At 34.8% G+C, this 14,601-nt stretch overlaps 1 protein-coding gene across 1 annotated transcript in view; it reads right to left on the minus strand.

The window, feature by feature from the left end:
• Positions 1–14,601, minus strand: part of LOC135209655 (dual oxidase-like) — a 215,755-nt gene that overhangs the window by 93,539 nt on the left and 107,615 nt on the right. Inside the window, 2 exon segments of the mRNA XM_064242382.1 lie at positions 5,727–5,893; positions 6,585–6,792. Coding sequence (XP_064098452.1) covers positions 5,727–5,893; positions 6,585–6,792 — 375 coding nt within the window.

Below are 14,601 nucleotides of genomic sequence, written 5' to 3' on the forward strand. Positions count from 1 at the left end.
CTGAAGAAGGAGGCGTGGGAGGAGGTTCCTGAGAGGGGGAGGGAGGGAGGGGAGGGAAGGGGGAGGGCGGCTTTGGCTTTGTATTGGCGAGATATTGAAGACGGCTAAATTGAAAAAAAATACGATAGGTAAAAATAAATAAATAATCACAGGGCTGGAATCCCTTGCACATGAATTCGAAGAGGAGGAGTGGAAAGTACCGAAGGAGAAGGCGTGGGAGGAGGTTCATGAGGGGGAGTGAGGGAGGGAGGGAGGGGGAGAGAGGGGCGACTTTGGCTTTGGTGGTGGCGGCGGCGGCGGTGGTGAGGAGGAGTGCCTGGAGGAACCGCGTGACAGAAATTATTTTGCAACGAGCGTCCTTCATGCTCTGCTACTTTTCACCACCAGGGGTGCCACAGAGAGAGAGAGAGAGAGAGAGAGAGAGAGAGAGAGAGAGAGAGAGAGAGAGAGAGAGAGAGATACTAGGCGAGCTAAAAAAAAAAAATACAATTTACTTCCTTTTAAAAAAAAATCACAATTTATCTCACGCACAATCTCGCACCTGGAATTTAAAAGTTGATATTCAGATTTTTTTTCATATTATCATAATTCTTGCTATATGTAAAATGAGAGAGAGAGAGAGAGAGAGAGAGAGAGAGAGAGAGAGAGAGAGAGAGAGAGAGAGAGAGAGAGAGAGAGACTAGGCGCGCTGAAATCACTTCGATCTATTGTAAAGGAAGTTATAAGTTAAATTTCAGATTTGTTCTCATATCTCTATAATTCATACTATATATAAAATGAGAGAGAGAGAGAGATGGAGAGACGAGAGCGAGAGTCCTTATAATTCCATTACCTATTATATTGGAACGAGAGAGAGAGAGAGAGAGAGAGAGAGAGAGAGGAGAGAGATGATGAGGAGGAGGACGAGGGAGGAGAGAGGGGAGAAGAGGAGGAGATATAGAGTGGACGTCTAAAAGAAAAAAAACAAAAACTCTTGGATCTACTGTAGAGAATTTGGAAAATGAAATTTCAGGTTTTAGTTTTTCGTGTTCATACTTTCCCCAAATATATGAACTTACAGTGTTAGACATTCTCAGTAACGAAACCCATAACGGGTGGTTGGGATATAGATTCCACATTAATCCTTTATTCTGCTTTAAAACAATGGCACCAATAAGATACCAAAATGGAGTTAAATAAAAACGTCATTACACTGTCGTTAAAGTACCAAGTCAGCCTGTCACAATCTTGAGCTCTTCAGCTGGGACTAAAACACCAAACATTAACATAACTTACTGGGCACAACAAGAGCGCCTCAATAAAAAATACCAACTCCATCGAAGTGAATTGATGTTAATTGTTTATTCTTACGAATACCTTACATTTCAAAGCTTTTCTTTATGATAAGTCAACTTATTTTACCATAACCTCCCAAAGACGTTTGATATGGTTCGTGTTTGATTAATAAATACATTGGATCTATATTCGATTTTTTGTGATCCATTTTCAAATGCGATATATCTCGACTAAGTCTAAATATAACGGTCATGTTTAATGTTTTAGCCTGTGATATTTGCCCGGTTTCGAGTCATATATATATATATATATATATATATATTATATATATATATATATATATATATATATATATATATATATATATATATATATATATATATTATATATATATTTTAAATCAGTTTCCAGCATCTAGTTTGAGAATGCTATTTCCTGATTTAAGTCTCTTACGAATTAGTGGCGTACAATAGTTTCCCGCTTCAAGACTCTTACGTTCAGAAACAAATTGGTGGCGTACGGTAAGAGTTTCGAATCAGCCTTCGGTAGCTCAGCTCCCAATCGACTAGTAATGAATACGCGACTGAAAAGGCAAATGGTGAGGAGGCCGCGGCTGAAGGCCGGCGAAGCCAGCCTGAAAAAACGAGGAACCTGACGGAATGAACGGACAAAAGTGGTGGAGGAGCCACGAGCCGAACCACGGGTGGAAAGTCACGAAATTCAATACCTTTTCTCCCGAGTGAGTAGGCTTCCCGGCGATGCAGAACCCGCTCACGCATGCGTCGAACGAGGCAGGCACATCCGGGTACACCAGACTATGAATGACAGGGCGAACGAATAAGAAGGAACAGGCAAACGGGAAAAGAATGGCGTGGACTTCATCACCGAAAGAGTGACTCGCGAGAAACAGGGAGGGCCGAGCTAAAGGTCGTCATCAATGATGCTGCTTGCTGGCTTGAAGAGTTAATCGGTTTGGGAAGTACAATCGCTGCGCGATGCTTTCATATATCAAACAAGTACATAATATTCTGCGAGATTAATTCAATTAATCCAAGCAAAATAAGCTAATTCCCATCTACTTCAAGGTTTTAAGGGCTACAATAAAAAACGAAAATTAAAATTACCAGAATATATATGTACAAGTAAACTAAGACAAATATACAATTGGCTGTTAAAACTATTTCAATTAATTCAAGGAAAATAAGCTATTCCCATTCCACCACCACAAGATTTTAAAGGCCACAATAAAAACACGAAAATGACCTGAATATATGTACAGCTAAGCTAAACTCAGACGAGACCAGAGTCAAGTATACAACTGACTGTCAAACCAAGGCGAAGACACAGGACGGCAACTAACTCTAGAATAATTAGTGGCGAGCAATAACGCCACGACCGGAATACCAATTGAAAACAATAATACGCGGAAAGTAATATGAACCTTCGCATCATGCAATCTACGAGTATACCCCAAATTTATTTGGGGAAATGTGCATTGTCACTGTTTTCATTAAATGTCAGTGATACGTTCCAGTGCAGCATACTGATTACCGGTACTCCTTATTTCCTTTTGGAATCAAGTTCTCTCGTTTCCGTTCATTAACGCACGGAAGAATCTACAATTCAAAAGGAAATGTTCTGAGACTACTGCCCTGCTGAACTCCACAGGCAAGGTCAGTATAGCTTTCCCTCAGGTCGCCACATTCCTTTTGGTATCAAGTTCTCTAACGTCCGTTAATTAAGGTATGGAAGACTCCACAATACAAAGGAAATGTTCTGAGACTTCTACCCTGCTGAACTCCACAGGCAAGGTCAGTATATCTTTCCCTGGGGTGGCCTCTATAGAAGCACCAGCCAAGCCCTATTGGCCATATTTCTCTCTGGGAAAAACTCTCCACTCTGAAGGCTTGATTCAAGGGTTCTGAATTTCAACTAAACACAGTCAGGCTTGAAAATACCAGTTTGTCGTTTTACTTGTTTCTGATATTGAGAGCAAGGCGGGAAAGGCTGCCCAACGTAAGCTAGATTCTTTGAGGCTAAGTTGACGGACCTGGCCACTAAAATATTGGAAAAATGGTGGAAGAGACAGCCTTTCTGAAAGTGAGTGGTATGGAAGACTGATCGAGTCATGACCTTGAGTTTGTGAAATATAATAACATTTTTCCTAAGGGCAGAGTCCCACTTTTTTCTTTCACTTTAATTTGCTTAGTGCCAGAGGTCTTTGCATAAAAAAAGTTAAACTTAGAAACATGAATATTAAATTTTAAGTAATAAACTTCTATGAAGCTACGTTCTTGCATTTACTGTAAAAGGATGGAATATGAGTTACATAAATGTACACTGCCCATCAAAGACGACTTACATAGAGAGAGGTAAATAGTGAAAAAATAAAACCTCAGAGACATGACGGGGAAAGTAAAAATGACATCGGAGGTAAAAGGAGAAAATAGAAGAATTGAAAGAAAAAAGTAAAATAGTAAAACAGTAAGACAAGAAATGGGTATAAGGAGCGACCCAAAAGATAAACGGGGAGAAGAAAAATGTGAGGAGATAAGATAAAACACGAGTGATAAAAATGAGAGAAGCGACAAGAATCGAGACGAAAATGGAGCATGGTGTAAAAGAGAGAGAGAGAGAGAGAGAGAGAGAGAGAGAGAAGCAAGGGGTTTACTGCCCCCCTAAAGGTTACAATCCCACCCTGAATGGGATTCCAGACACACACACAAACACACACGCACACGCAAGGACTTTCACCGATCCGTTCCCGAGAACTTCACATATCAACGCCCAATTAAAATGAGTCTCCGGGGTGCTCCCGCACAACCACCCACACTAGCAGACAAGACATTTGACCCCCCCCTCCAAACCCCCAATGGTATAAAGGCCTACAACATCGAAGACCATTGGCCGTGTAGATTTTTATTTTCTTTTTTTTTGGACTACTAACATCTTTATCAAGCTTTGAGAGGTACTGAAAAAGGAGGCATTTAATCAGTCCTGCTGTATGTTTATGTCGACATTTACAGTTCCAATTCAGGCTTAGGCCTAAATGTAGGCCTAGGGACGGGTTGCCAAATTCTTGGCGAACTTGAAGGGAGGGAGGGAAAGGGAGGGAGGGAGGGAGGGAGGGAGGTAAAAACGAATATGGCCAGTAGCAAAAAAAAAAAAAAAAAAAAAAAAAAAAAAAAAAAAAAAAAAAAAAAAAAAAGTGAGGTTGTGGGGGGGTGGGCAGCTTGGTTGTGCGTCAGCTCCAAAAGCACAAGTTTGGTTTTGCGACATAATTATTGACTAAAACAATAGAAAAATAAAAGATCTGGAAATTACGAAAACTAAGGCAAATAAATTTTTTTTTTATCGCCAATGACAAAAGCACAAGATGGGTAAACACATCACAATAACAAAAGATTATGCTACGTGTGTGTGTGTGTGTGTGTGTGTGTGTGTGTGTGTGTGTGCACGTAAACGCGTCAGTGAACTGCGTGGGTGGAGAGCAAGTTCTCCTTGCAATGGCCATATATTCCGACCCTCCAAAGATCGCGTAAGTCATCCTATAAATTACCCAACTCTTTCCTTTTAAAACACTTGCATATATTTCTCTTCCTTTTTTTCGTCCCCGAATAAATCTTGATCGCATCTGATTTACTGCGTTGCACCACTTTCTCTCTCGCCTCGAAATTACAAATGCCGCTCTCTCTCTCTCTCTCTCTCTCTCTCTCTCTCTCTCTCTCTCTCTCTCTCTCCAAGAAAATACTGCCTAAACTGATCAACTGTTTTAACAAGCAAGTGAAATTCTTCATCGCATCAAAGCGATATTCTGAATGAATTTCTTGATCTTATTTAAATATATATATATATATATATATATATATATATATTATATATTATATATATATATATATATATATATAATATATATATATATATAACACAAAATCCTATCTAGATCTGAATTGACCAGATAAAGACTTGGCATGTTCACTTTTATTATTATTAATTATTATTATTATTATTATTATTATTATTATTATTATTATTATTATTATTATTATTATTTTATTTATTCAAAGGATTGCTGCATCAGTTCCATTAATTTTATGTACAGTCTTCTCTATTTTCCTTATCAATAAATACGAAAGATAAACACGTATAAATTAAAAAATAATAAAAAATAAATATACAAAAAATAAATAAGCTTCCATCACCACTGACCACTAACGAACAAGACCGGCTGACAGATAAATAAACCAATAAATACGAAATATGGACATGTATAAATAAAAAAATAACTAATAAATATACAAAAATAAAAAAACTTCCATCACCACTAACGAACAAGACCGGTTAACAGATAATAAATAACTCAATAAATATGAAATACAGACATGTATGAATAAAAAAATAAAAAATGAAAATTATAAAAAAGAAAAAACCTTCCAAAAAAGCCTCCTCACCTGCAGGTGGGCTATGACCCGCCTCCGTGCCCTTTGGAAGATATCCTCGTCGCCCCAGTCTGGGTTCTCCTCCTGCACCCTGCGGGCCTGCTCGTTGTGCCACCGGAAGAACAGGATGCCAAAGGCCAATATGGCCGGATTCTGGTTGGTTCTCTGGTCTCCAAGGACTGGCAGGGGGAGATTAAAAACGTGAATGAAAATGATCTGCAGTGTACGTGGTTGCTGGACATTAAACAAAAAATAATAATAAATAAATAAATACATAATCTGATATACTAAAAAATCGTACCATTCAACAAATTTATTAATAAAGCATAAACATCGTACATCAATTCAAAAAGAAAGATTTAAAAATTATCAAAGATAATTAAAATAAATTGACATACACAAAAACTCGTACTAGACAACAAATTCATAAAAAAATAAAAAAGTATAAACAGCGTACCTCAATTTAAAAAGAAAGATTTAAAAAGTATAAAAGATAACGAAAGGTAAAAAAAATAAATGATATAGAAAAATCGTAACATTCAACCAATTCATAAAAAAAATTAATAAATAAAGCATACACATCGTACATCAATTTAGAAAGAAAGACTTAAAAAGTATAAGATAATGAAAATTAAAAATAGTCTGATATGCAAAAAAAATCGTACCATTCAACAAATTACAAAAAAGTATAAACATTGTACAAATTTAAGAAGAAATACAGTATAAGATAATAAAAGAACCGATACAAAAAAAAAAAAAAAAAAAAAATCATACCATTCAACAAATTCATAAAAAAACAAACATCGTACATCAATTCCTGCGCAGCACAGCACAGCCACCAACCAAAAGAAACCTAAAAAGCGAACTTACGGTACATCCTTTCGGGGCTAAGGATCTTCAGGACATGAGGGGTTGGGTTGTTGGCCATGGGGATGCGTTCCAGATTGCGCGGGGGCAAACTGGGATCGTCCGGATGCGTCCTGAACGTGCCGTTCTCGAAGGATCGTAACATGTTCAGCCTGGCCTCGCTGATGCTGTAGACGAAGTTGCCATCTAGCCACGAGGTCACGTAATTCAGCTGAAAGTTAGAAAAAAAATTAATGAATTAATAAAAATAGAAAAATAATCATTAAAATATATGAAACGAGAATTGTTTATCATGTTGAAAAATAGTAAAAGTATAAAACTGAATAAATGAGAATAAAAAAATAATCATCAAATATATTAAACGAGCAATGTTGATTATATTGAGCTGAAAGTAAAAGAAAAAAATAAAATTAATAAAAATAAAAAAAATCATTAAAATATACGAAACAAGAATTGTTTCTTATGTTGAAAAAAATTAATAAATAAAAAAACATAAATAAATAAAAATATGAATAACTTAATATAAATAAAAAAAACAATCATTAAAATATACGAAACGAGAGTTGTTTATTTTGTTGAAAAATACTAAAAATATACAATTGAATAAATAAAAATAAAAAAATTATCATTAAAATATATGAAATGAGAATTGTTTATTATATTCAGCTGAAAGTAAAATTTTAAAAAATTAAATTAATGAAAATAAAAAAATAATCGTAAAAATATATGAAACTAGAATTGTTTATGTTGGAAAATAGTAAAAATATAAAAACTAAATAAATAAAAATTAAACAATAGTAATCATATGAAAATTAAATGAAAAAAATAATTATCAAAATATATGAAACGAGAATTGTGTATTATGTTGACAAATAGTAAAAATATAAAAATTGAGTAAGTAAAAATAAAAAAAAAAATAATAAAATAAAATATATGAAACGAGAATTGTTTATTATGTTGAAAAATAGTAAAAATATAAAAATTAGATAATTAAAAATGAAGAAAACTAATCATAAAATAAAATATGTGACTTGAGATGTGTTCATGTTGAGAAATATTTTTCTTTTAAGACGAAATTGGTTTTAAATAGTTGGAAATAAATAAAAAAAAATATATAATCTATGAAACGAGAATCGTTTCTATGTTGAAAAATATTAAAAATATAAAATTATATAAATAAGAAATTAAGAAAAATAATCAAAATAAAATTACCGTAAATTATATTGAAAACAATTAAATAAATGAAAATAGAAAATTAATCGTTAAAATATATGAAACGAGAATTGTTTATTAAGTTGAAAAATAGTAAAAATATAAAAATTTAATAAAAATTTCAAAAAATAATCATAAAATAAAATATATCACATGAGAAATTTTTATTATATTGAAAAATATTTTTCTGTAAGACGAAATTGGTTTAATATCTTTGGGAATATATAAACCTTGGGAATATATATATATTTATTATATATATATATATATATATATATATATATATATATATACGTGTGTATTCGTTTGTTATTATTTTTTAAATTTTTATTCTCTTCATTACAATATATATATATATATATATATATATATATATATATATATATATATATATATATATAAATTGTTATGAAGAAAATAAAAATTAAATTTAAATAAATAATCAAACGACCTTCGCCAGACAGAACTTATGCCCAGATTTCGTGGAGGAGAATAGAGGAGATTGCGAGGAGAAGCGAGAGAGAGAGAGAGAGATGAGAGACGATGAGTGAGAGAGAGAGAGAGAGAATCAAATTATGCCGCCAATACTTCTGACGAAGAGAAAAATCAATTACTGGCATAGAAACTCATAGCGCGCCTTTCAGTGATGTCAGCCAATGGTTCCTTGTATAAGGAGGATAATTATGCTACACAAATAATAAGAGAAAGGAAGATAAAACTAATGAAAGGATGAAGAGGGGGAGAGGAAAGCTAAGTAAATACAAGCAACTCTGTTAAGAAGGGGACTAAAAACGTGACTAACAATCATTTAACGGTGGGAAAAATACTATGTAATTACCATGCGTAATTAGACCTTGAATTTCCCCAAGTTTCTACCTGTAGGCCTATACACACCTGCGGTTTCAAAACGGCGTCTTTATTTACCTACAGAAATAGGCTCGCTTTTTATTTATCATTAGGCCCAATCCCCGCTTGCCTCCTACAAGTAACTGTTGAATAAATTTAACGTAGGCCTAAAACCACGGTTTTAGGCCTATCACCAAGGCCTCTCTAAAAAAATTTTTACAATTACGCCTCGCTAGCCGGCAAGTGTTGAGAGAGAGAGAGAGAGAGAGAGAGAGAGAGAGTTACAAGGATTAGGATGTTTCAAAGACTTGTTAGTCTATCCGAGGAGACATCGTGTACTCATTTATCTGTAGGAGCAGGTTTTACTGTGCATTCAGAGAGAGAGAGAGAGAGAGAGAGAGAGAGAGAGAGACCTTACCTTACAGACCTTACATCTTGTTCGGGTTGCCCCAGGTCCCTCAGTGTGAGGCACCTCTAATGTCTACCAGAGAGTTGCTAGTACATCTTCCGGTATATTTTGCATCTTCCAATCTTGGATGGTCTGGGATGCAGTTTAGATATTTGTCGAGCTTATTCTTAAACACATCTACGCTCACTCCTGATATATTCCTCAGATGAGCTGGCAACGCATTGAATAGACGCTGCATTATCGATGCTGGTGCGTAGTGGATTAATGCCCTGTGTGCTTTCCTTATTTTTCCTGGTATAGTTTTGGGCACTATTAATCTACCTCTGCTTGCTCTTTCTGATATTTTTAGTTCCATGATATTTTCTGCTATTCCTTCTATCTGTTTCCATGCCTGAATTATCATGTAGCGTTCTCTTCTCCTTTCTAGGACTATATAATTTAAGAATTGTAGTCTTTCCCAGTAGTCTAGGTCCTTAACTTCTTCTATTCTAGCTGTAAAGGACCTTTGTACACTCTATTTGTGCAATATCCTTTTGATAGTGTGGGTACCATATCATATTGCCAATATTCAAGAGGGACTACGAACATATGTTTTATAAAGCATAATCATGTGTTCAGCTTTTTCTTGTTTTGAAGTGCCGTAACAACATTCCCATTTTTGCTTTATATTTTGCCAACAGAGTTGCTATTTGATCATTGCATAAACATGTTCCTATTCATCATCACACCAAGGTCTTTAACTGCTTCCTTATTTGTGATGGTCTCATTATTAGGTCCCTTATATGCATATAGCTTTCTTTCTCTGTCTCCATAATTTTTTGATTCAAATTTATCAGAGTTAAATACCATCCTATTTACCTCTGCCCAATCATATACTTTGTTAAGGTCTCTTTGTAGAGCGTTCCTATCTTCATCACAAGTAATTTCTCTACTTATTCTTGTGTCATCTGCGAAACTACTCACTACCGAATCCTTCACATTATTGTCTATGTCTTCAATCATAATAACAAACAGTATTGCAGCTAACACCGTACCTTGCGGCACACCGGATATTACCTTGACTTCATCCGATTTCTCGTCGTTTGCAATAACTATCTGTTTTCTGTTGTGTAAAAATTCTTTTAACCATCTTCCTACTTTATCCACGATAGTGTGTTTTCTAATTTTCTTCGCTAATATTATGGTCTACTTTATCAAAAGCTTTTGCAAAGTCCTAAATAAACCACATCTGTTTCATTTTCCGCTTTTCATATTTTTGGGAATATGTTCTCACGGTGGACTAACAGTTGGGTTTGTGTACTTTTTCCGGGTACGAAACCATGTTGTCCTCCTTTATTAAACAAATTATTTTTTATTAAATGTTTCATAATATTTTTCTTCATTACCCTTTCATACACTTTCATAATATGTGATGTTAGACTCACAGGCCTATAATTACTTGCCTCTAGTCTTGATCCACTTTTGAAAGTAGGGGTAATATATGCTAATTTGTGCTCATCATAAATCTTGCCTGTATCTACACTTTGTCTTAATAATATTGCAAGTGGCTTTGCGATAGAATGAACTACTTTCTTTAACAAAATAGCAGGAATTCCATCAGGCCCTGCAGCAGCTCCATTTTTTAATTTCATTTAATTAGCCTGCACAATATCAGCTTCATTAATATCTATGTCAGCTAAATATTCACTATTTTCCTCCCTTACTTCTATATCATTATCTTCATTATCTATTCTAGGGGTGAATTCTCTCTTATATCGTTCTGCCAGTATGTTGCAAATTTCCTTTTTTTCATTCGTTAATCTCCCTTCAATTCTCAGATGGGCCTATTTCTATTCTTCTTTTATTCATCTTCTTCGCATATGAGTATAATAGCTTGGGGTTTTGCTTGATATTTAATAGGGTTTTTTCTTCCAAGTCCCGTTTTTCATTTTCTTTTGATTGTATAATCTTTTGTTCTGCATTTTCTATCTTACTTTTTAGTTCTATAACTTTCCATGCATTTTTTTCTTTTGCAAGACCTTTTTTCCACTTTCTGATTTTCTGGAACAAGATCCTTCTGTCTCTTGGTATGCATGAATGATGTTTACTTTTCTTCTTCGGTATATATATTTTTCCACTATTTTTTTTCTCCAATATTTTTATATAATATCTCCGTATTTACCCTTATGTCATAACTTACGAAAATGTTATCCCAATCTTTGTTTAATTCTTCATTAATTCTGACCATTTTATATTTTTACTGTAGGAAGTGTATTTTCCATATCCTTCCCACTTTTTCATTTCTTGCTTATCTCTATTTTCACTTGCTTGGAATGAACTGTTAATTCTATGACATTATGGTCTGAAATATTCGCATTATAAACTATTATTTCTTTAACATAATTCATCTCGTTCACAAATACTAGGTCTAAAGTATTTTCCTTTCTTGTTGGCAGGTGATTTATTTGTTGAATGTTGTATTCTAGTAGCATATCTAATAGCTTTTCAAATTGCCTCTTATCTTCTGCACTACTATTACTCTCTTTTTTATATGTATAAGTACAACCACAATCTCCTATTCGTTCTTTCCATTCTACGAAAGGAAAGTTGAAGTCACCAGATAGGAGAATAGTCCAGGTCCTTGTAATTTCTACATATATCATCCAATTTTTCAATTATTAAGTCAAACTCTTTAGTATTAGGAGGTCTATATATTACTATGTTCATCAATTTTTCAGATTCAAATTCTACCGCTATTAGTTCACATTCTGAGTTACTATATTTCTCATATATTTTGCCTTGTTTTTTGTCTTTCCCATATATTGCGGTTCCCCCTTGATTCCTATTTTTGTTTTCTATCTGATCTATAAGTTTGGAACCCTTTTATTTGATCATCATTCCCAGTCTCTTGGGAATTACCAGGTTTCAACTTTATATTCATTATTATCTATTTTCTTTTCATTTTGGGTTAGTTCTTCTAATGTACTCTATTTTTCTTTTTGAGTTACTCGTAACTAAACCCTGCGCATTCATCACTATGATGGTTTGCGTGTTTTCTCCTCCTTCATTTAATACTGGTAGTAATAAGGATTTTTCCCATGTCTCTTTCCTGTTCTGGTATGTTGTTCTTTTTTTCATTTCCAGAAATTCTGACATTAAAAAATCCAACTTTTCCATAATATTTGATCTTCCTTCATCATAATTATTCATTTTGTGTTCTGAATCTGCAATTTTCTCCGTTTCTGCAATATCCTCTTGCATAATAAATACTGTTATTATCTCTTGAGTAGAATTTCGGAGCTGATGCTTTGAAATTTTTTGCTGACACCTCTGCATTATCCTCATTGGTGGTTTGCTTTTCTCTTTTACCTGATATTCTTGATTTCTCTCTTTATTTGTTTCTTTCTTATTTTGGATTTATTACTTGGTTGGTTATTTATTTGATTATGATTCATGGCTACAGGGTGCATATATTTGCATTTTTTGTCGAACTTACATCCTTTTCCTTCTTTAGGTTTTTACATATTTTTGGATGCAGATCTCTGCAATCATCCCATATCCATCTAAGTATGGCACATTTACCATATATTTCATAGTTTTGACATATCTTAGGATGTTTGTAGTAACATCTTTCTCCAAATCTGCAATTCCCTCTTTTCAAAAGGTTGCAGATTTTGTCTTTCTTGTCTATTTTTTCCACTCTTTCCCGTCATTGTATAGATCTGGGTAGAGCCTCTTCGGGATTTGCTTTTCTGTTGTCATATCGTAATTTATTTTATTTTCGTAGGTATGCTGGCTTTATTGCCTCATATGTAGTATCAATGAGTATCTCTGCATCCATACTTTTATCTTGTTCTTTGTTTTCCTTATTTTTTTCTGTCATTTCATTTTTGTTTACTTCTCTTCCGTTTTCCTCTTCTTCTTTTTCTTCTTCTTCTTCCTCTTCCTCTTCTTCTTCATCCTCAACTATTTGTACATTCAATCTTGATTTAATAACATTGTCTATCCATGATAGACATGTTGAACAAAAAATTCTTGTATCTTTTCTCAAATCTTGTATTACCCTCAGCACACTGTGGATGGGTCGGAATGTTGCATGCAGCACATTTTCTGATTAGGTTTTGTGGATTGACTATGCTATACCAAACCTTACACAGTTTGCATGCTTTTGGCATTCTTTTTCCTAATGCATCAATTAGGATATTCACAAGATTCACCTTATTCATTTTCTTTGTCGGAATATGTTGGTTTATGTATATTTTCTTTATGAGTCTCTTGACCACTTGGATTTTATTTGGAACTTCTTCAATTATTTTCAAGATGTTTTCATTAGATTTGTTCCAGTTTGAAGGATTATATCCTTCTAATATATCTATGAATGCTTTTGTATCTTTTTGGTTAGGACTGTTGCTGATTTCATAGACGAGAAATGCCAGTTCCCTTCCTGCTACCTCATCGTATTGCGAATCTGCTAGACACGCCAAATTACGCCACCTCTTCCCGCAGTTGGAACTTACTGCCATCTGTTCTGATTTAGTATTACACTTGATAAACTAACTTAGAAGACGCTTTATCCTACTATTTTCACACTAATCTTATCACCGATAGTTCACGAACACTTCTAGATATTTCTCAAATTCTAGTCGTATGTTAAACTTGTGATATCTGTTGATTAATCTGACTTCACGCGGGTACGACTCACCAAGCAAGATGGCTACTTACGAGATGAGAGAGAGAGAGAGAGAGAGAGAGAGAGAGAAGTAAGTATTCCAAATTAACCAAATTTGTCCAAGCATAACACTAGAATCGTGAGCGTCAGCCTCCAGGGCAAACTCGTGAGAGGCTGGAGAGAGAGAGAGAGATATGATTGATTCAACCCCTCGTTTTCTAACTTTAAGTCGAGTGCCCATGGCACGAAGGGCACCAACTTAACCCCCATCAAGAGACCCTTTTGAAACGTCTATACATATACTCATAAAAACGGTCCGTTTCATCACCTAGATATAAGAGCGCCATTCTCCAAGCTTTCCCGCCAAAAAGGACTCAAGGCTTTCCCGCCAAAAAGACTCGCTGAACGCGGGAAGGCTGAACTCAACCATAAGCAAAACGCCATAAAGGACGAGATAGCATCGAGGCGATGTAGTTATACCAGCCCTTTCAGCGTCTTAAAGAGCGTTGCAACCTGACAAGGCTACCCTATCATTAATCAAATGCGTTTTACATTACGTGTACATTATACACGCAGCGTATAATGTACATTCTCTGGACGGGTTCTCTCTCTTTCAAGTTCTCTTCTAAGAAGGAATATTACCCACTCCTGACCATCTCATTACAGGCAAATCAGGCCACAATCTTAACTTGTTTTTGTTGTTGTTGTTCTTGATGCAGCAGCAGCGGTTGCATCAATTGGCAACCAATCTTTCTCTACCAACCTTCACTTTTCACAGCTGTGACTTACAAAGCAAGACAAAAAATTTGACAGAGACGTCAAAGTTAGTAGGAATGTATTTCTCCCGTCAAAGAACCCTTTGGAATAAACAACAAAGGCAGCCAGTCTTGAGAGAGAGAGAGAGA

Source organism: Macrobrachium nipponense, chromosome 38, assembly GCF_015104395.2.
Source record: "Macrobrachium nipponense isolate FS-2020 chromosome 38, ASM1510439v2, whole genome shotgun sequence".
In the NCBI taxonomy this organism is placed as follows: Eukaryota; Metazoa; Arthropoda; class Malacostraca; order Decapoda; family Palaemonidae; genus Macrobrachium; species Macrobrachium nipponense.